General features: G+C 44.4%; 4 protein-coding genes across 4 annotated transcripts; 1 reads left to right on the forward strand and 3 right to left on the reverse strand.

Annotated features, from left to right (window-relative positions):
• Positions 1-594: 594 nt before the first annotated feature.
• Positions 595-4,260, forward strand: fzd5 (frizzled class receptor 5). Its single transcript, XM_057048600.1, is given in 2 exon segments — positions 595-2,165; positions 2,168-4,260. Coding segments are annotated over 2 exon segments (1,716 nt in total). The 5' UTR covers positions 595-1,237; the 3' UTR covers positions 2,956-4,260.
• Positions 4,261-4,492: 232 nt separating this feature from the next.
• Positions 4,493-12,315, reverse strand: ccnyl1 (cyclin Y-like 1). The gene is made up of 10 exons (XM_057048676.1): positions 11,432-12,315; positions 10,499-10,573; positions 10,388-10,422; positions 10,087-10,187; positions 9,851-9,886; positions 9,724-9,775; positions 9,059-9,178; positions 8,403-8,569; positions 6,814-6,976; positions 4,493-6,324 (listed from the first exon to the last, which is right to left on the reverse strand). The coding sequence occupies exons 1-10, from the start codon at positions 11,592-11,594 to the stop codon at positions 6,208-6,210; spliced, it is 1,029 nt and encodes a 342-aa protein (XP_056904656.1). The 5' UTR covers positions 11,595-12,315; the 3' UTR covers positions 4,493-6,207.
• A 295-nt stretch (positions 12,316-12,610) lies between these two features.
• creb1b (cAMP responsive element binding protein 1b) lies at positions 12,611-18,917 on the reverse strand. The gene is made up of 8 exons (XM_057048710.1): positions 18,761-18,917; positions 17,347-17,462; positions 17,125-17,271; positions 16,922-17,022; positions 16,604-16,755; positions 16,300-16,482; positions 15,094-15,247; positions 12,611-14,916 (listed from the first exon to the last, which is right to left on the reverse strand). Exons 2-8 carry the CDS (start codon positions 17,452-17,454, stop codon positions 14,772-14,774), a joined length of 990 nt encoding a protein of 329 aa, XP_056904690.1. The 5' UTR covers positions 17,455-17,462; positions 18,761-18,917; the 3' UTR covers positions 12,611-14,771.
• Positions 18,918-20,173: 1,256 nt separating this feature from the next.
• gdf3 (growth differentiation factor 3) lies at positions 20,174-21,914 on the reverse strand. Its single transcript, XM_057048662.1, has 2 exons — positions 21,532-21,914; positions 20,174-21,201 (listed from the first exon to the last, which is right to left on the reverse strand). Exons 1-2 carry the CDS (start codon positions 21,842-21,844, stop codon positions 20,348-20,350), a joined length of 1,167 nt encoding a protein of 388 aa, XP_056904642.1. The 5' UTR covers positions 21,845-21,914; the 3' UTR covers positions 20,174-20,347.
• Positions 21,915-22,342: the final 428 nt, after the last annotated feature.

The raw sequence follows: 22,342 nt of genomic DNA on the forward strand, positions 1-22,342 counted from the left end.
TTTGTCTTACATCTTCAAACAGGGTATATCCAAGTTATGCACTGTTGAAGACATGACTACTTGTCTTGTCACACTCAATAGTTAAATGCTTTATGCTTAAATATTTAGTACTTAAAATTCGTGTGTGTGTGTGTGTCTGCGGGCGTGTGTGTGTTTGTGTGTGTGCGCGCGCCAGATAAGGAAGAGACCCTTATCTCCATAAATGCATCAAATTTCATCATGCCTGTGCTGGATCAGTGATGCATTCAGGTGCTGTAAGTGGGCGAGTTTACTAGTTTCACAAAACGGTAATTTAGCAAGAATTTGCAGTGTTTCGTTCAATCCCTTTTCACCACTTTTAACATTTTCCTCTCTGAATTTAGCTTGAAATTGCGATTTAAATGTACACTTTATATTTGAATCGCAAATGTACAAATTTGAATAGGTGTTACGGTTGAATTTCACAATTACAGAATTAGAAAATATACTTGTATTACCCAAGATACAAACATTTCATTTTGAAAATTCTCAGACACTTCTATACGACGTGTCCGACAGTACTTGAACGCAGCAGCGCGTGCGGCGAGGAGGCGCTCAGGAGCCTACTTTATTCCGTCCTCGCGCTCAGTGAAGATAGACGTCGCGCGCTGCTGTGCGTGACAGTTCGGTCTTTACACTGGATTATTATTATCATCATCTTTACGAACTTCTGTTTTATGGCGTTTATCGACCATTTTACGCACAGAAGAAGCAGTTGGTACATTTGTGGTTTTCCTGCCTCAGATGGAGTAAAATAGAATAAAGACAAGGGGATTGTACACTTTTTGCGCTGCTGGATGTTTTTGTATCACAACGTGAATTTATTTAGATTAGTTTTCTTGCGTTTGTAGCCATCGGAAACAAACGGGACTGGTTAAAATGTTCCAGCCTCGTTAAATTCACTGGAAGGTGACCGCCGAAGAGGAACTTTCTCCGTCATGTTGCAGCAGCTCCAGTGAATGATTTACCTTGGAGCTTTGCCTGTAGCGCAAGGTCTTTTATGGACAACCTGGATTTACTGTTCAACTTGATTATTTTAAGCTTTAAAAAGACTGACTTTTTAAACAGAATGAAACTCTGGACCAGAGGGAAGATTTTATTCAAGATTCTGACATGAGATTTTATATCATGATGTGTGTTTTCACCCACATTTCTTATTCACCGTCTTTTTTGTAATGAATTTAACTTAACTTAAAATTATTTTTATTTTTTTTTAAAAATGATTCACTGTGTGGCATCCACGACGGCAGTGCTGCTGCTGCTGGTTCCTGGTCTCACTTTTGGAGCGTCTAAAGATCTTGTGTGTGAGCCTATAACTGTGCCCATGTGCAAGGACATTGGCTACAACCTGACCTACATGCCCAACCAGTTTAACCATGATACCCAGGAGGAGGTGGGCCTAGAGGTACACCAGTTCTGGCCCCTGGTCCGTATCCGCTGCTCTCCGGACCTGCTCTTCTTCCTGTGCAGCATGTACACCCCAATCTGCCTGCCAGACTACCGCAAGCCGCTGCCTCCCTGCCGGTCTGTGTGTGAACGGGCCAAGCAGGGCTGTTCTCCTCTGATGAGCCAATATGGCTTTGAGTGGCCGGAGAGAATGAGCTGCGAGAAGCTGCCCCAACTTGGTGATGAGGTTCTGTGCATGGACCAGAACAACACTGAGTCCACCACCCTAGCTTCAACCTTTCCAAAACCCACCCCCAAAGTTCAGACCAGAACCCTAAGCCCGCATCAGTGTGACCGAGAGTGCCGCTGTCGAGCGCCCCTGGTCCCCATCAAGAGGGAGTCCCTCACATCCTACCACCACACTCACGCCGGCCCGGTACCCAACTGTGCCCAGCCCTGCCACCAGCCCTTCTTCTCAGCGGACGAACGTGCCTTCACCAGCCTCTGGATTGGACTTTGGTCATTGTTGTGCTTCATCTCCACCTTAACAACTGTTGCTACCTTCCTTATTGACATGGAACGGTTCCAGTACCCAGAGAGGCCCATCATCTTCCTGGCTGGCTGTTACCTCTTTGTGTCGTTGGGCTACATCATTCGCCTGGTGGCCGGCCATGAGCAGGTGGCCTGTGGCTCCAGCAGCAGCGTGCATGAAGACCAGTTGTACCTCCTGTACGACACCACCGGTCCCGCTCTCTGCACCCTGTCTTCCTGTTGGTGTATTTCTTTGGGATGGCCAGTTCTATCTGGTGGGTGGTGCTGTCCTTCACCTGGTTTCTGGCTGCTGGGTTGAAGTGGGGCAGCGAGGCTATTGCAGGATATGCCCAGTACTTCCACCTTGCCGCCTGGCTCATTCCAAGTCTCAAAACCATCATCATTCTGGCTATGAGCTCTGTGGATGCGGATCCCGTGGCTGGAATCTGTTATGTTGGGAACCAGAGCCTGGAAAGCCTGAGGGGATTCGTACTCGCACCTCTCGTTGTTTACCTCTTCACTGGCTCGTTTTTCTTACTCGCTGGTTTCATTTCGCTATTCCGTATTCGAAGCATCATCAAGCAGGGTGGCACCAAGACAGACAAACTGGAGCGGCTGATGATCCGCATTGGACTTTTCACAGTTCTATATACGGTCCCCGCCACCGTGGTGGTGGCCTGTCTGGTCTATGAACAGCACTACCGGCCAGGCTGGGAGGAGACCTTGGCATGCTCCTGCCTGACTGAGCAGCAGCTCCTGGGTATGGGCCCAGACTACGCCATCTTCATGCTCAAGTACTTCATGTGTTTAGTTGTGGGCATCACCTCAGGAGTCTGGATTTGGTCAGGAAAAACCCTGGAGTCATGGAGGAGGTTTGTGGCTCATTGTTGCCCCTGCTGGCTGCAGACGGCCACTGCGCCCCCGTCGATGTACAGCGAAGCCAGTACTGCTTTAACTGGACACACAGGAACTGGGCTGACAGCAGGGTTCTACCATAAATCCGTGTCTTCCCATATATAAAGTGGGTGGCAGAGTAGGAAGTGGAATGATATTATGTATAGTCACGTATTTGGGAAGAAACGTAAGCATCCAAACAGTCAGAATACTAATGTAAAACCCTTTTCTGTTGGACCACGGAGGTAAAATACATATTTGTGAACCTTATATTTCTTTCTCTAAAACAAAAGGGGGGAAAATGGCTTACAGGGTCAAATGTTTAGTATTGCCACCCACGCCAATGGCAGAAGCCGACGTAGAGTAACAAGTGTGAGCTAAACTGTATAAAGGTGTATATAAATGTTTCCTGTGGTTGTGTGAGTGTGCTATCTGGTGTTTTTGTAGCATTGGAAGGTCAAAAAATAAAAATTATGTCTTTTGAAGTTTCCCCATATTTGAAAGGTGTCTAAGAATGACAAAACTACTGATATTATTTTTACATTTGCAGACCTCACCGAGCTGCAGCACTCGTGACCTTTAGCACCACCTGCTGGTACAAAGTGCGAATAACTCGGAATCATATACAGACAGTTTTACGTTTCTGATTATTTCAGCAACATATACTGTTATAAGACTAATCGCGTTTCATAGCATTTCTATTTTATATGATTAATGGATCCGTTTAAAAGATAAGTAAAATGGCTGACAGGAAATCTATTAGTATTATTTAGAAGACGTTTTATCTCAAGAATGATCTCTTTTGAACTGCTGTTTGGAGGTCAATTTGTTTATGGGAAGGTTTTTCATAAATTGACCATTACATTATATGTTCTCCATCACTATACACGCAGTTGGATTTCATTTTAAGCACTTTATCATAAACAAGCACCATTTTACAACTTTTCAAAAAAGTGAGTGCAAAGTTTCGCAAGGCACGGACAATGTGGAGAATGTGGTTTATTGTCATTATTTGTTTTTAGGTGCCTTGATAACAGAAAGTGGTGCATCTCCTCCTACAAAGGAGACATATTATTTGTGTTTGTGGCAGAAGCCCCAAAAGATGGAAATTCACTGTAAATGTAACATGAAAGAAAAGGTCCTTCGTGGGTTCAGTCGCATTACCGACCAAATGTGTCCTGACTGTCTGAAACGTTCCAAATGAAGCCAGTTCAAAGCTCCTTTCCTCCGGTAAGGGCCTGCATGTTGTTGTAATTGTGTTATTTAGAGCAGTGGGTGACACGCAGTCGGACTGCTGTGTGTGAGTGAGAACGCCTGAGTGACTGATGGGCAATCTCTGGTTTTGTATTGGTAGATTTCCAACACTAAAAAAACAAAAACACTGTAGCTTTTTTTGTTCATGCTGCTGAATTAAAAGAAATCTCAATTGTAGTGCATTTGTCCTATGTTCTGATTTCTACAGCATAGGTAGCTTCAATGTTTAAGAGATTTAGAATGCACAGACCACTTTCAACCTATGAGGAAACATTCAATATGTCTAAATATGTCTAGAGTTACTGGGGAGCAGAGTCAATTGTATGAATTGCAGCATGCAGAATCAGCTCAAATCTGTTTCTGCACCCCTGAAACACATTTACCAGCCGAATGACCAGAATACAAATGATCAACATAATAAAACATTTATTTTTTTCTCTGCAAATTGAACGTTGATGAAGACAGCAGCTCAGGTGGAAACTTCAGTTAAAACTTTTGTGAGATCAGATTATTATCATTATTTTTTTTAAAAACTGGTAATGACCACATATTTGTGCTTCATATCAGACGAAAACATTTGCCCCTTTCGAACAGCTTCCACAGTATAAAAATACAGTCTATGACTTAGTCCGTGACATCATCAGCTCTAAATGCCAAACGCTGGAAAACTGAATATTGATTTTAAAAGATTTTCTTGACTGGGCTGAGAAGCAGGGTTCTCTGGTGCCCCAGTAAGGACCAAGCCTTAATAATGGGGTTCTGTAGCAGGGGGAGGTGCCAGGACATCTTCAGAGCATTGCTGAGGTACCCTTGAGCAAGGTACAGAACCCCCGAGTGCTCACATAAGGTAGGATGGGACATTCTTCAGCAATCTCCCAATGACCCCAAAGGGCTATAGCAGTCAAGAAGAGGAGATGTTCTTGATAATTGGCTGGAAAATTGACCTCTGAGTGACGCTACAGCGAGTGCAACAGCCACAATCTTAAGGAAAACATGTGTCATGTTTACATAGTTAGTGTTTTTTTTTAAATGTGAATATGCAAGTTTTTGTTCACAGCCTACACAGTAAGCAAACTTTAACCTGAGGAGAGCATCCAGGAGTCTCCCCCACAACATCCATGTCATTTTGTTTCAAAGCTGTTTGGTGGAGTCTGGAACCATCATAGCTGGGCTTCAGATAGAACCTGACAGAGTCTGAGGATCACAATGTTAAACTAGTTAACCTAAATTATGTCACTACAAAATTAGACCTCAACAACAGTCTAGAAATGTTCAGTAGCGGTTCGTCTGAGACAGTTTGTTCACCTGAATTAAAGGTCAGCACTGTTTTTTTTGTTTTTTTTATAAATACCACAAATAGAAACTGGATGATCCACCAATTTACAGACTGAACGTGACCTCCCTAAACAGTGACAGATTCTTCTATAGACAAATTCTTGTTCTTTATAAAACACAGGGGGCCACGAATCCCTTGTGTTTCACTACAGACATACACATACTATGGTAGTATTTCACTTTCTGCACCCTCTTTATCCCCCACACAGGAGGAATATCCAGGTGACACTTCCAAACAGGTTATGTGTGCAAGGTCTTTTTCTCCAGTCAGTTTAAAGTTGTTACACCAGAGCCTCAACATTCAGGTTTTTGTTTTTGTTTTCCTCCCAAAGGGGAAAAACAATCCTGTTTGAAAGATTTTTACAAATATAAAAACAATCTACAGGGTAAAAAGCCCAAAGATAATTAAAAATCTTGTCATTAAACAAATAAATCAAATAAATTGTGACCTGTACTGATTAAACATAAACAATAGTCTATGATCTTGTGACCATGTGAGGAAACCCATGTTCTGGAGGGGGGGGGCAGAGAAGACCTAAACATACGGATGACGAGTGTCTGTTGGACAAACACTAACTGAAGCAAAACAACTCTGTCCTGGACAAAAGAGACAAATTTCAAAAGTGTGCTGATGTGCAACAATACTGTGATCTGGAGCTGAAATCGAATCACGCAGCACTGCAGCTGCTACGTTTGGCCCGATCAGATTAAAGAGTGTGATGATCAAAGACTGCTGCCGTGGTGACGACTCCCTGCCCCCATCCGGGCCTGGGTGGGATTCGGTTTGGACTAGGACAGCACGGCGTTAGAGTGGCGCACGCCGATCAGGTTGTCAGCGCTGAGGGATCGTCTCATGGCCGCTCGACTGAGGTCCTTGTACTTGTCCTCACACAGTCTGGAGATGGCCTGAATGGACAATAACACACATATATTATTAGAGATGGTCAAAAGAACGGCAACAACACTCGACACATGAACTTTGCACACCTCAGTTGGGTCTTTAGATTAAATTCTTGCAGTTTGTGTATGAATGCATTCAAAACTAACGCCTCCCTATGACAACATTGTATTTCTTCTGAAAATATGAGGTGATCACAGTATTAGTGGACCCGTTTTCATGACCCTCAAAACACAGATCTGGCCCACAAACATCTGATTTGTCCCGTCACCCTGTCAACAGCATAATGTGATCATACAGGTAACAGCAGCTGTTGGATGCTGAGAAATGACTTCCGAGGTGCATGTAAACGCACAGGATCACATTATTATCTGATTACTCCCAGTTATCAGATTTCTTTGGTCAGCGGGCCGGGTGTCAAACCTGAGCTCAGGGAAAATAGTGCGGACAGGTTAAGGGGGACCTGAATGTGCAGCGGTGTGAGGAGGGGCGCTCACCTCCAGCTTCTGGGCACGCTGGTTGTTCAGAGGCTCCAGTGGGAAGTTGAGGTTGTTGTCATCAGCCAGCTGTCGCAGATCAAAGTAATACTTGGCATAGATGCTGGCCGGCACGTTGATGTTGAACTGAAGCAGCTCCAGGAAGTGGCGCTCCATCTCATTCCTGGAGGAGGAAAGAACATCTGAGCAGGACCACACATGGCTGTGCAGGATGGATGGAGGGGTGAAGACACATTCAGTTTCATATTCAAAGATATTGCTGATATGGGAAGAAGAGTGATGAAGACACTTAATTAAAAGTTTAAAAAGAAACAAAAATGCCTCATTAATGTGAGCTATAAAGAAACTGACAGCGTGTTCTTAACTGGGGAGTTATTGAAAACGCAGACTGAAGTTAGAAACATTTACTGGAAAGAAGCGGATTAGGTAACACAGTTAGATGCTGTTTAGACACTTCTGGTATTGCATGTTGCCATTTAGTGACCTCTTCACTTGTTCTTATTTTGAAAAACAAAAACAAACCATCTTTGGGCTACAGATAATAGCTGATGACATGGGAGGTGAATTTAGACTTTGAAGATCTGTGTATTTGTGTGGATTCTCTTTACGGGCAGGATTTTACAGATTATTACTCTCACTCATAATTGTAAGAGGACATCAGAGAGAATAATAAGCATCCACAGAGCTGCGCTTCAATTGTAGATGACGGCAGGGATGCTTTGGTAAATAAAGCCCTGCCGTCTATAATGTGACTAAACCGGATCCATAAAGAGACTAAACCAGATCCATGAGCGCATCTGTAGTTGGCGTTGCACTGCACAGCTTAGAATGAAAAACAAATGTTGGGATTCCTGATTTTCAGCCATAAAAGTCCCTGAATGTGGCTAAAACGAACGAGCGACGGACGGTTGCTGAAATCAGAAGCACCAGGGCTCATTTTACCCAGACAGCCTCCATCATTTTTTTCTCTTTATCATAACAGCAATGAGAAAGGGGAGTGGTTGCCATGGAGACAGCTTCTCTAACATCTTTGTTGGTCAGCTAAAGGTGGAGAGCGTGCACGTATGTGTGTGTGATGTCTGGTTTCCCGGGGCAACTAATGGAGTGGACGAGAGCTCGGGCCATTATGTAGAAGCATCGAGAGCACTTGAGACCTTCCCCTTGCATTTCTCTCTGACCCTTGCTATCTCTTTTCCCTTCATCTCATCCCTCCATCCAGGCCCAACCAGGCTCACAAAAGCACTTCAATGGCAGCAATGAAAACAAGGCAGAGAGAGTGCAGGTCAGGTAGAAATGAATGAGGCAGAGACCACTGGCGTGCTGACAGGGACCATACAGGCAGGCAGGCAGGCAGCAAACACAGCTCTGTATATCACAAAAGGAAGAATGGACTTTCAATCTCTGCTGCACATATGTTCCGAGGAAAGGCAATTGTGGGAAATAAAGCCTGGCTGCTACAAGAGCAGCGGCTGGCCTCTCTTTGTGGATTTATCATAAGAGTTATTTCCAATGAAGAACATGGGGTGTATCTTCCATTCAGGTGGCAAACTCTTTTAACCCTTTTTCAAACTTACAGAAAATAAACTCACATGTCCTCCACTGTGATGTCCTTAAGGATCTGACAGTAGTCAACATTCCACACAGCCTGATCATCCCAAACTTTGGAAGCCAGCAAGATGGCTCCCAGAACGATGCGCTTCCAGTTGGCAGGGCAGATATCCAGCTCAGCGTAGGTCAGAAGACGTTCCAAATACACCTTGAAAGAAAATGTTTAATGCCACAGTTAATATGGAATAAATCCAGGATAATACCATCCCTTATTAGTCTTGCATGACCTGAAGAAACCTTCAGGTTATATGAAGGTCATAATGAAATATAATCTGTAGGTATAAGTGGGCCAAGTGTTCACTTAACTGTTCTCTCAAGGTTTTTTTCTCATGCAAGTCAAAAGCACATGGGTGTGTATTTATTCCAGAAGCACTTAAAAAAACAATTTAAATGCTTACAAAAATTCTGTCTGTTATTGAATTCTTTTGATCAGCATCACTGTTTTAGTTCATATGAAGAGCTCTGTCAGAGCCTGAAGACATTTTGCAAGATATTACTGCCATCTAGTGGTGGGTCGTGATAGTGCAGTTGTACGTTACTGTGACTGGGTACACAGATTTACTGCAGTGGGGCTAAAACTTTAATTAATCTAATGAAGTACTCAGTGGGAAAAGGAACATTAGACATTTAAACTTACGAGAGTAACAATGGCACATTCTGCAGTCAGCTGAGCAGCACTGAAGAGTGTTCTGACAAAGCGGTAGATCAGCCTGTGTTCAGGGTCCACGCTGGAGTAGTCATCCGACACTGGCTCCTTCTGTGGGCAGATAACAGGGACATCTGAAAGATGTGACAACTACAACCTACAGCTTAGCAGGGTCACTCTCAGGTATGCAGGCTTTATCCCAGAATAAGCACAGGTGGAGATTACAATTATTAACCACAGATCTGATTATTATGTGGTCTCTTTATATCACGAGTAAAACAATACGGCAAAAAAGAAAAACCTTTCAAGACAGATATTTTTCAATTTGTCTTTTGAATAATGCATTGAAAAAAACACAAAGACTTGTTTGAAAGTTAAAATGTAAAAACATTAGGGGACGATGTTGGCCTAGTGGCCAAGTTCTCCGTTAAACTAAAATCATATCTTGAGGAAGCAGAGCTGCTGATGGAATGACCTCATGTCTAACACATCACTCAATACTGTATTCATACGTAGCTTCTTATATGAAGCCCTGCTGGAGATATTCCCTCTGGATTAGAACACGTGCACATTTGTATTTATTTTGCCATCATTTTTATGCTGCAACAATGAAAATAGGAGACAAATTTAAGCTTACATGATCCGATCTTACTCACTGATAAAGGGTGCAACTTTTCATCAAAGATGTCCAATGACCTGTCTGAGTCCCTGAGAACGTGGGAAACATCTGTCAACACTCTTAACAGCAGAATCAGTTCGGGCTGACGTTATAAACACACCCACCTGTTCTTGATGTGGTAATAAATGGCTAATGTGACACTGGAAAGATTCAACAGGAGAGGCAAATAAATGGTGATTTCATGCAACAAAGTATTTACACATACTGTTTAAAGAGGGTCAGTTTAAAGTTTAGCTGTCCTAAAGTGATTAAAAAAAAAAAAGGTCACCTCCATGTGGATGGGTTAATATATTGCTGAGGCAAAGGTTTTTATCAATGAATTGAGTTTAGAGTTCCTCACCATTTGATAGTGTTTTTGAGGTTTGGCTGGCTGACTGTGTTGTCGTCTATAAAGATTGTGGAGCAGGAGCTGTATTTCCGTGACAGCAGACCCGGGGAGACCTTCAGACAGTGAAATCATATTATCAATAAAAGGTAAAGTCAGATTGTTCAGCTTTGAAGACCCTGCCAGAGCATCTGGCAGAGCAGAGATTTAAAGCCATACGTCTTCATTTAAAGTAGATACGTTTAAACATCACTTGGCAGAATAATTTACCATTGATACAAAGCAAATATTAGGGGAACGTTCTCATATGACTCACGTGATTTGTGTGATTGCTTCTCCTCTTATCTCGTACTGTGACATTAAAAAAAAGAAGACATTTAAAGAGATGGGTACATGCAGGACAGCCTGCTCCTCTCAGATGAATTACCGTCTGTTTGGGACTTGTTGAGGAAGATGGTGTTTGCTCTGGCGTGGTCGGATGGGTTGGACTCAAGAGCCAGTTCTGTCAAGGTCAAAACAATGCGCATGTGCAGAAGAATTTAAAGTATGTCAAAGAAATATTACAGTTAAAACCTTTCTGACAATCCAAACAAAGACCAGTACAGATCAGGTCAGCATGTTCTTTCAAGTCTTCCTGGCAGCCAATTTACTTTTCTTCTAACGATGATTTTGTAGAACCGAGCAAACAGCCAAACACGAGATATCCGTACCAGTTCATGTCTTACTGTATGCTTCTTAGCGTTATGACTGGAACAAAGACCAGGCGACTGTGCAGGACAGCAGCAGCAGCAGCATTTGTGCAGTCAGACATATGAAGACACGGAGGAACGCGAGGAGGATGTTTGCTCTCATTCTGACCCTCACCCAGTCAACAGCTGCTCTGCTCAGCCAGCTCCAGCACTAATGTCTGCAGCAGCAAGAATGGAATGAATGTCGGCCACTGGGCCTGAGCTGGCATCTACATTACAGATGAAGTCCTCACTTGAACGTACTTCTTCTGTATTGCATTGTACTTTACAATGTCTGTCGCCATGGGAAGATGTATAATATAATATATAATGAACTGACACACACCGACTATCAGCCGCTGGGTATCCAGAGAACTAAAAGTTACACGCCTTAACATGAAATAGTCCTGCTAGAGGTGATCTGAGCTCGGTTTGTTGTGGAGCCGGTTATTCTGGATGTTTCCGATGACTTTAATATCAGTGGCATTCTTTGGTGCACTTTTGTTATTCTGGGATGGGGACGTCATCGCCCATTTGGAGAACGATCAAACGCTCTTCTGCTGCGAGTCAAACCCTGGCAAAGCCCAATCGTGTGTAATGCGAACTCTTTAGGATCCAGCGAGGACACCCACCGTCGGGGACCTCCCGGTCGCTGATGTGCTGCAGGTAGGGCACCGTGGTGTCGTCGCTAACTTCGCTGCTGGCCTGTAACTCCTCCAGCCGCTCCGCCGTCAGCCTGGATGGTAATTTGGGGCTGGATTCGGGCGACACGCAGCATGACACCGTGTTCCCCATTCCGAAAGCGGCTGTAAACTTCACACTGTTGCGGACACGTCCAAAGAGTGCAAGTGTTGCAGCTGGCCAAGAACTAGCTTCATTTAGACATCCCCGGGCTGTCAGCAGAGCCGGGACACAACCACAAGTCTGTCCATTTGTAGATATGGAGTTTAGCAATCAAAGAGTTAGTCAGACTAAATCCGGGAGGAACTTGTCAGTATAGAGAATACATGACGGGTAAAAGCACCGAGGAGAGACTTGCCGGTGGTCGCTAATTCATTCATTCGAGATGCTAAAGTTTCGCTGCTAGTTGGCTAACTGGCATTAAAGCAAGCTAGCTTTAGTTAGCTCCTCTCCTAAACTCTTCCATAATGCCCACTGATTCCAATTAATATGATTTAAGAGTTGCAACCGTACTACATAAACTTGTTAGAACCTCCAGTCGCAGAATTGTGGCAAATATGTCCCATGATACTTTCCCAACAGAATCGCAGATGTGCAACTCGGAACACTGTTTATCCGGATCTAGTCAGAGGTGTCTCCAGCCTCACGATAAAAATGGTAAAAATCCAAATATGCAAGAATTCCCCAGATGTCGGCCAGGTACTGTCCTTGTCGTTTGTTTTAAAAGAGAGCAAACTCCCGTTGTTAACCCGGACGGCCCATCGGTGCCTCCACCCCGTCACAGTTCCAGGGACTAGCTGGCCGCGGAGGAAGCCATCTGTTGAGGCGGAGTCACACTTCACAAAAGGCGTTATTCAACTGGGGAGGCGCTACGGCCCGCCCACTTTACACAAAACCGACGTTTCCATTGGCTGAAAACTCACAATCGCAGGTATTGCTGCAGGTCATTGGATGAAGGAGCCGTCAATCAGAGTCGACTTCAACAGATTAAATATATTTACAGCGCTATTTTTGTATCAGCCATTTACACAAGGAAAATAAAGATGGGAGGGAAAAAATCACAAAAATCACACCTATTTCAGCTTTTAAACTGAGATGAGTGAACTTCAGGTACAAAACTTCAGACAGGATTGAACTCAAGTCCCAGTTTAATGAGCCAGTCATTGAGGAGCGATTATCAATGTAAGAAAAATGTAATGAATAAATCCAATTCTCAGTAAGTAAACACAACAGGCTCCTATGAACAGAAGAGTTCTGCTTTCATTTGCAGGAAGATAAAAAAAAATATTAAAAGGAAAGGAACATTTAAAATATGACAAACTTATGCAGTCACACACAGTAAACTCCAGTCAATGAGAAAAATATAGTTAAAAGCATTTTTACCGTGCTTGAAATATAAACTGTAAAATGCTCTTTACAGATGTGTCTTCTGGGTCACACACAAACACAAACACACACTGTTTGGTGCAGAGAGCAGCACCCCGGTGTGCATCCTCAACATGTCCAGCAACGGCTTTGTCTCCTACAGTTAGCTGCCATGATAGAGTTCAGCCTGCTGAATACACAGATATACATATATTATCCTCTATTTATCTTCTTTACAAATATGGAAATTCATTTCATACATCCCATAAAGTCATTTATCATTTTTGATATCAAATAAAGACACAATGTAAACACAGTAGTGGCTATGTACAATGGTATATAAAAAATAAAAAAAGTGCATACTACCTGTTATGTTAATATACATTGTGGATCGTAACCATTTATCTGTAGTTTAAAACTACATTAGAGATTCCACAAAACATGTCTAAAATGACTCAGCAGTTCATATCTGAACACATGGCAGACAAAACTCACTTGTAAAACAATCAAGAATGAAAAATGATAGAAAATAATGGCATCTAATTAACAGTTTCCCATTTTACAATTAAAGTACCGTATTAAAAATGTGATTTTTGAACTTTGAAAAACCCTTTGCTCCGTCACGCCGAGAAAAATCTTAACTATTGCTGTTCTGATTCGGCAACATACTCAAGTTATTAAGTGTAACTATCTCTTATTTAAATGTCGAAGACGGTCCGACATTATATGCAGTTAATCTCATTATTGCACTTTTTTCATCCACGAAGGACAAAGTGACAGTTTGGTTCAACCGATAAAAGAAAAGAACTTAGCGACAAGCTCAACAAGACCGGAGGGATTGGAAGACCACAGACACCAACTAAAGGCGTTTCTAGGTGAGGAAGGACCTCTTCACAACAGCAATACAAGTCGTGAACGCTCTGGAGGAAGCATGTCAGATAGACCCTTATTAGGAACACAGGAGCAAACACACCGCCCAGTTCTGCCATCGGGATCATCAGAGCTGAAACGTGTGTGTGTGTGTGTGGGGGGGGGGGGGGACAGCTCCTGATCCAGAGCAACGCAGCAGAAACTACAAAGTCCCTTTATGTTCTGAACCGATTTTTAAAAAGGCAATAAAATTAAAAACAAAATCTTACTTGCTTCATCACTGCAAATATACAATCGTATGAGCCGAGCCGCTCCGTCAGCACCTGGGATGGTTGGGTCTTGAGATTTAGCTTGTCATAGGATTATTGACCTCTGTCGGCACTGGTGCTACAAACTATTTTAGATTTCGCCTTTCACATCTTCAAGTGCAAGTAACTTGTGTCTGACATATAAAGGCCATGTTCTATTTATATCAATAACAAAATCTGACATATTAGAAAGAGAAGACATGTTGTGCTTTGTTACCCATCTGCATGTACATTTGTAATAATGTCAAGATGGACTTTGTTTTCAATTTCGAAGTGCACATTATGGATTTTAGAAACATTCTATTATTATAAGTGTAGTTAACCTGGATGCAGTCAGATAGAAGGGAGTCAGTGGTACAGCTCGCCACCTCCGCAGCATCGCTGCTTCCTGACATTACTTTGCAAATTAGAAGTCGTGACACTGAGTTTTTAGAACTCCCACACTACTGCTGCCACTACGAGTGCCGCATTAGCCACTTATATTCCACTCCAAATTAGGCTCAGCTAGTCCTGATATTGTCATCTTGCCCGAATCCGTGATATCTGTGACCGGCCCTGAAAGACAAAGGCTGATCATCACAGTAAATTTTAAACCTGCTGTATTAACACTGAAGGGGAGGTAGTGGCAGCGAAACTGGAGAACAGGATTGAAAAGAAAGGCCCAGCAGGCAGAATCGCACCGGCAGTGGATAAATAAATAAGATAAACTGAAGTGCTACTTTGCCCAGCTTGTGTATCCGGACACGACCTATTCAGATTTATGACAATAAAGGTCTTTGAGGGCTTTCAGTTCTTCGATTAGTGTCTTGTTTTGGTTCTCCAGGACGGCGACGCGATTCTCCAGACACTTGACGTACTCCTTCTTCTTCCTGCGACATTCTCGGGCCGCCTCTCTGCAGAAAGGGCAGGACACCACTTATATTTCAGGATCAATCTACAGGTTCTAACCTTTACTCGGGTTTGAGTTTGAAGGTGGTCAGTGTGACCGATTCGTTTTAATCAAACGATCCCTAAACTGTCTGTTGCACATGTTAAACAGCTACACCGGAGGAGGAAGACTCTTATAATACCTGTTCTTCATCAGGCGAACTTCCCGTTTGCGGGTGACTTCCTCAGTAGCACCTTGGGTGGGCAGAGCAGGGGATGAGGCCATGACAACTCCCGGGGCAATGGTGCTGGCAGGGGCTGCTCGGATCTGATAAGCCTGGACGTCACCAGCAGCAGCTGTGAAAGGTGATATTGATGATCCCACTAAGCTCAAGTGCATCAGCATCACCTGCAACACGTGCCAGCATCCCCATGTCTGCTCGCTTTTTTAGTGTAAATTAGGATCTGGCAGACATCAACCACTGTGGGGTTTCATGACACTGTTCACCCCGTGAACAAGGTCACACATCTGAGGTGAAGTGAAGAAAGTGATGATCTAGTCAACCATAATTAACATTCAGAACATTTCTTATTATGAGTTTTATGCTTATGCCACATTATTCTGTGAGTTTACTAGCTTTACATGAATCTCTTCATTGTTTTCCTCCAATTCACAGGGCGTTAGATGGGGGAGGGGGGCGGTGCTGGAGTTGGGTGCACATGGGACATGAGTTCAGCAAGTTCATGCCAGCTGTGATGTCCAATGTCAACACATGCGCAACAGATGTGCCTTTTGGTACTTTCCCTGCCCGCCGCACAAGTGTGCAGTTAATCTCTGTCACTTGTCGGGTAAATGGAGGAGAAACCTGTCAGACAACCACCAATTCATGAATGATGGTCAGAAAAAGCCACAGAGGGGAAGAAGCCAGGCTCACTGGCTGCCTTCTGGGATAGCCATCCCATGATGTCATTGTTTAGTAACAAGAGGTTCCCACTGCTCATTAGTATTTTTGATTCCATTTGTATTCTATCTCTATTCTTCATTCTTCACTTGTTCTTGTTCTCCATGCCTGGTTTGGTCTACTTTACTACTCTTAAACTTGTGGAAAGACACTTTAACGAATCCTTAGCTATAGAAATTATTGTACAAAATACTAACAATATTTTACACTTTGTGACATCAGTTATGCTAATCAATTATTTACGTTTTGTATTCCTCATTGAACCCAAAAAATATTGATTTTGCCCTAATTATTTCAGGAAACACCCCATATAGGGGAACCCTGTTGTAGACATATCTCAAATCATTAAAATGAGGAAGAAAATGCTTCTTTAAAAGTAAAGCCAGATGTTACCAGCTTCATTCCTGTTAGCATATATGCTATAGCCTACAATGAAATCCCACTCACCTTGAACCACGACCTGGTTACTGGGAACCAGTATCTGCTGGCCATCACTTGTCTGTGCGTATTGGAGTATTGTGGCCCCGGGATGGGCTGCTGCTGCACTGGTCATGGTGAGCGTAGGAAGGCCCTGGACTCCGTCCGTACCATTATTAGCCAACTGGATGGCCCCTCCCTGCGTGATTGCAACTGTGCAATTAATGGGATGAATGGTGGGGAGAAGGGGGACAACCAGTCAAAGCTTTCAAGAACCCAACGAAGACAAGGAGGCATTTGAGTGTCAGTAGTGGACATCACAGAGTTCACCCACTGTACTGTCCGCTGCTGGTTTGGTAAATGGGTGTGGGGACCGTGACGGTCGTGATTGATGGGGCGGCCGCAGCCGATGAATCCTCCTCGGCTTTCTCCTCCTCGATGCGAGGGACAGCGGGGGCGTCGGATGAAAGGTCGTTCAGGATTTTCCTGTTGATGGAACCACAACACGAGTCACTTGTGAAACCAGTGCAGCTTTAGGGTGGTGTTACTGCAGGCCCAGGGCCCATATCTGGCTCCAGCGCACCCCAGCACCATGGCTCAGTGATCCATGGGAAAACACATTAGTCCATTTAGAACACAACACAATAATCACCTGTATGAGGGGCGTCGTGACAGGATTTCTCTACGCTTCTGAGAGTCAGTCACACTATCGACTGACTCCTGTGAATCCTCACTTTCTGCTACTGTGGAGATCTGGGAAAAACAACAACAATGAAACATGCAAAACAGAAAACAGAACAGTGCTCCTCTGTCGACAGGCATTCTTTTGGATTCATATGTGTTTGTGTGTTCCACCTGCACGGCCTGGACCTGTGGGGACTGGATAACAGAGGGCTGTGCAGCCTGAATGACCCCGTGGACCTGAACCGTCTGTCCGTTTGGGAGCTGCACCAGTGTTACTGTGGGACCTGTTGCTGAGGCATGGCCTGTCGCCATGGATACCTAAAATTCAGAAGTAATTGTGGTACCACTTTATCTTTGACAGCTATCGCTGTAATGCTGCTCACCATCTGTTACCTGTGCCAAAGCAGCGATCTGTGCTGGTGTGATCTGCTGGCTCGCTGTCTCAGTCGCAGCAGTCTCCACCCCCTGCTGAGCCTCCTCCACTGCCGACTCCATCTTCATTTGTTAAACTAGGGGTGAAGATGTTGGGAGAAACTGTTAAAACTGACCTTTCCTGGCACAGTGTGCGCGGCACTGCCATTTCAGCTCAGACGCTAAAGTGAGAGGAAAGAGATGCTGTTCCAAGTCTCTCCACAAGGGTGCGTGTTGGGTAATCTGAATATAAATAAATCTTCTTTTAAAAACTAACACAAATGACGCTTTTGGGAATACCAATACTAATGAGATCTCATAAACACCCCAGGACTTCCGCTGGCGACAAAAAAAAACATACTTTAAGATAAATGTGAAGCTGGTGAGTTTTATTTTTATTTTCTTATTGTTGTTCGGCGTTTATAATAGAGAATTAACAAGAGAACGAGCACAACAACTTCACAGGAAGACAAAGAGAACCAAAATAAATCAGAACTCATTTAAATTGTCACCTCGTAGGTTCCCATTTACAGTAAGAGCGCGGCGAACCGGGCTTCACGCCCTTTAAACGTCGTGGCTCATTTTAGATTAAAACCTTACAATAGGCACCAATGAAGCGTTGGGGCCTCGGGTGTTTTGCGCACGCTGCTGTGATCGCTTCAGGATGCGCGCTGGGCGCTCATCATGGACGCGCTCACTGTGATCTCACACTGTGCGTAGCCACTCACTGCCGCATGATTGGCTTTACACGTTTCTCCCTCTGCTTTTCAAAAATCACTATCATGGGATGGTCGGTGTGTGACAGCGGAGCCACATGGCCCGACAACGCCCCCTCAGCGCACAGCGACCGCGCGCGTCCCAGGAGACCAACAACCAAATAACTGCGGCCAAAACACAACTGAACGCACGCCTGTGCATTCTTTAAGACTGTTTCATGCTTTCAGTGGTGTGTAATGGCCACTGAAGTGAAATGATCGCCACGAGAGTGACATTATATATGATGTATGGAGGTGCTTACAGAGATGTATATTCTGTAATTAACGTGTAGTTATTTAACGGGACTAATGGTCAGTGGTTTCAACGCGCTGGTAAAGAAGAAAAACAGCGCAAATCTTTGCGTAGATAATGGACAGTGTGACATAATTTAATCATTTGGGATCAGAAACACAGAGTCCTTCCGTCCTTTCTATTTTCCAGACTCTTACTCTGGTTCGAGGAGAAGGCGATATTTCTGTCATGATTCCCGGCAATAACCGCAGCTTCCCTCCCTCCATCCAGCTCTAAACGCACCGCGGCGCCATGATCTCTTTGTTTCCTCCGGGTTGGCCCCAAAAAGACCGACACCCTCTACACCCGCGCCGCATCTCCAGAAGCACCGGAAACGCTTCGTCCTTACCGATACAGGCGCTCGTCGTCGCTCCAGGGCCTCCGAAGCTGCACTTTTATTCTGGCCGACACGTAAGTGCCCGCGTCAGGCTACACCTCCGACGCGTCACCGGCAACAACAACAATGATCACAACTGATCTCACCAGGACGTGAAGGCGGCTGACGGAAGTAGCCGGAAATGACCGAACCGCGAACGAAGGAAGGCGGAAAAAATCGGCTCGAAACGATGTCAATGGAACACCCCTGTACTCATCGATAACTCATACATTTTATTTATAGAACAAATATAGTATTTACATAACAGTAAAACAAAGAATAATTCATGGCAATTGTAGATTTGTAGGGGAGAGCAGAGAAATTCAAACATTTGGACATAAAGCTAGAATTTGGAAGGCAATCAAACAAATGTGCATATCTTTGTGTATGTTCCCAGTATATTGTAGGGTCATAATAACTCGGTAATTCAATCCAGGATTGAATTTTAGATTGTTTTTGTGTATAGGAATTAATGGCAATAATGTGTATTGAATAATCTAAGCAATGTTTGTGTATAAAATGTTTTTTCCTATTAGGACAGTGTTCATTCCATAGGAACAAACCCAAAGTTTAAGAGTAAACAATTCATATTTGCACCACTCTATATGTGGGTGGGTGAGCAACAGAGTGAGAAAGAGGGAGTGACAGAAAGTTATATAGGGGGAATAGATCCTCAAGGGTTGACTGTTTTCCTTCTTGAAGAGGTGTTGATCCATCAAAATAAGGTGCAGTAAATCCCGGCCCAAATTTGCCCTCAAATCAGTGGTAAACGCATCTTTGAATCGATGAGCATCCAGAATCAGTCTGGCGCTCTCCATTTAAACCATTTCTGGGCAACACTCGCTGTATGTTTCAGACCATTATTTAACAGGTAACCAAATCATCTAACACGCAGTATTCTAACAGATTGTTTGTTTTTCCCCCCCATTTATTCCACTGCATAGGGGACCATAAAAACAGTGACAGCTGCTATTCATTGCTAAACCACAAATAGTATTTAATGTTCTAGACTCAAAATGAGCCTTCAGTGCCAACCAGTCTCCCATTTAGCTGATGGTGGGCAAACGACCTGGGTGACAGTGGGTGTCTGGTGATGAACTCTGGAACACAACACTTAATCACAGCCCTCGATAGATCTGAGAAACAAGAGACCCGTGGTTGATGTTCTAAAACAAGGGACAATATCCTGTTGTCCTCTCCCAGCTGGTGTGGTAAATCATGGTGACGGAGGTGGGAAACATTATCTACAAAGATGAGATAACAGCCGATTCTTCCTTCAGTAGATAACACAGAAGCTGGTCTGTGTCAGTGAACCCTTTTAAGAGGAAACCCCGCAAACCTTTTAGTCTATTAGCTGGTTTCTTTTGTACAGTCAATGACCCCATGGACGATGCTAAACATGCTTTTATTACCTCCTATCTCGATATTAAAATGTGCCCCATTTCATATAAAATCTCATTTTACTTTTAAAATTACACACTGAAAAATAAATGTACCAAACAGATCAAATGCAGATGTGCACAGCTGATCATAAAGGATTAATACAAAGTGCGGAGCAGCTCATCGACACCCGCACTCATCCACCACCATGTCCTGGTAATGCCGCAGCACCACATTGTCATTGTTGTCGTAGTAGAGCATAGAGATGGGAGAGAGACGGATGGGGACGCAGCAGGGTTGCGGCGTGCCGTGGGGGTCCAGGGAGTGCACCAATGTCTGCAGGATAGCATGGTTGGTGCCGTTCAGGCTGTCACTGAGGGGAAACGGACATTCGCCGTGGCAGTAGTTAGCCATGTAGCCCTGAGGTGCGATGATCCAGTCCTGCCAGCCCACATCTTTGAAGTCGATGTAGAGGCGTCGGGCCTTGCACACGTTGCTCGGTGTAACAGGCAGGTGGACGGCGCTTCTTCTCCGTCTGGAGTGACACTGGTGTGGGTTGAGGGATACGACCACCAACAAGGCCTGGATCAGCGGCATTTTAAAGGCCGGTTCTACCGGGAGCGCGTTGCTGGAGCGGAGAGGGAGAAGCTCCTCCGGATCAGTGCTGAGAGGCCTCAGTTCTAAAAGCAAGCCAAAGTTGCCACCCATTTTGCGCCAGCCTTCTGCCAGTGAGGTCAGATCCATCGTGATAGAAGTGGGCTCGATTTGAAGCTGGACAGACTGGGACAGTAGCAGTCTGCGGTTGCTCTGGGGATCGGTGCCCCTCAGCGCCGCTCGAATCACCTTATACAGAGACACATCCAGGGCCCACGGCCCCTGCAGGATCTCTGCAGCCCGCAGCGGCTGCCAGTAGAGCTTGATTTCCAGCTGAGCCAGCGACAGCAGTTCCACCGGCTGCATCACAGACATGTTGAAGAAAAGCTGCTTCTCCTGGTAAATCTGGCAGCTACGACTCCAAGCAGACACCAGCCGGCCTGCAGCACAACACCACACACAGAAGGTAGAATTAAGATTACCATGCTGTGATACAGGCAAGCTTAACAGCTTTCATCTTAATCACTTGTAGGTTGATCATATTTCAATTTAGAAGCATAAACCAGAATTTGTCACAAGTAAGTTTCTTTTGAAAGTGCCATTTATGCTAAAATCTGAATATTACTCTCTTCAGACTTTCCTACCTTGAAATTTTATGTTTAATTAGAAAAAAATGTGCGATATACATTTAAACTCACTGTCGTCAGTGCATTTATTTCGTTTTCATTCATTCAGCACCGAGTATGGGACATTTGCTCGCCGTTTCCTACCCTGGTCCTGCACGTATCGGATGATGTTGCCACGGACTCCATACTCGGGCACCGTGCAGGGGTCGTTGCGGGTCTGGCCGTTTTCTGACCTCTGGAACATTCTCCAGAGCGCGGACGGTACTTTGCGCCACGGCTGACTGTTCCGTAAAGCCCGCGGCCGCGAAGAAAGCCCCAAAGATCGGAGGAAGAGCCGCTCCTGGTTCCTCATCTCCTCCACATGTGAGAGGCCGCTCACCAGCAAACAGGCCGCGAGCGCGACCACAAGCCTCATGGTTGGCGTCATGTTTTGTCCGGGTGTTTTGGCTCGGATCATCCACAGTGCGTGTGTTTAAACCGTGAATTGTTCCTGCGCACAGCTGCAGCGCAGTGCGCGATAATGAGCTGCGGCCCGACGGTCACACCGGATTAAGGTGAGTATGGGGGCGGAGAGAGTTAGAGCCAGGCCCAGTTCTCAGATCAGCCCTGCTTAATCCATGCGTCTTTCCTCCATCTATTAATTTAATTTGACCTGGATTTCAGTCATAAAAGTGTGTCATATTTGTGACGTCACTCCTTTTGCAGATTTTTGTGCGATTTCACCTGTTAAAATAACGATTGGCAAATGGGACTAATAATCTCTACGAAAATATTCCCTTTTCCAAATAAACCCTTGGAGATTTAACATTCTTGATGCACACAAGGCTTAATGTCATGTGTAACTTTAAATTTTACTGAACTCCTTAGATGCCTGTTAGGAAGCAATCTCAATTGTCCTTCCATAGCATGTGAGGGATATGTGGGAGATTTATGGTCGGGGCAGAAATGAGAGGTT

This window comes from Takifugu flavidus, chromosome 1 (assembly GCF_003711565.1).
Source record: "Takifugu flavidus isolate HTHZ2018 chromosome 1, ASM371156v2, whole genome shotgun sequence".
Taxonomy (NCBI): domain Eukaryota; kingdom Metazoa; phylum Chordata; class Actinopteri; order Tetraodontiformes; family Tetraodontidae; genus Takifugu; species Takifugu flavidus.

What these genes read in the sequence shown, in the direction of transcription:
- ccnyl1 (XM_057048676.1), bottom strand. Translation starts at nt 11,594, where the DNA reads ATGGGGAACACGGTGTCATGCTGCGTGTCGCCCGAATCCAGCCCCAAA. An exon ending in CAACAAGTCCCAAACAGACG is followed by an intron (nt 10,423 to 10,498) that starts GTAATTCATCTG and finishes TTAATGTCACAG; the next exon opens with TACGAGATAAGAGGAGAAGC. An exon ending in AGCGTGCCCAGAAGCTGGAG is followed by an intron (nt 6,325 to 6,813) that starts GTGAGCGCCCCT and finishes TTGTCCATTCAG; the next exon opens with GCCATCTCCAGACTGTGTGA.
- gdf3 (XM_057048662.1), bottom strand. Translation starts at nt 21,844, where the DNA reads ATGATCCGAGCCAAAACACCCGGACAAAACATGACGCCAACCATGAGG. An exon ending in CCGATACGTGCAGGACCAGG is followed by an intron (nt 21,202 to 21,531) that starts GTAGGAAACGGC and finishes GTTGTGCTGCAG; the next exon opens with GCCGGCTGGTGTCTGCTTGG.
- creb1b (XM_057048710.1), bottom strand. Translation starts at nt 17,454, where the DNA reads ATGAAGATGGAGTCGGCAGTGGAGGAGGCTCAGCAGGGGGTGGAGACT. An exon ending in CACAGGTCCAGGCCGTGCAG is followed by an intron (nt 17,023 to 17,124) that starts GTGGAACACACA and finishes TGTTTTTCCCAG; the next exon opens with ATCTCCACAGTAGCAGAAAG. An exon ending in GTTCGCCTGATGAAGAACAG is followed by an intron (nt 14,917 to 15,093) that starts GTATTATAAGAG and finishes CCCTTTCTGCAG; the next exon opens with AGAGGCGGCCCGAGAATGTC.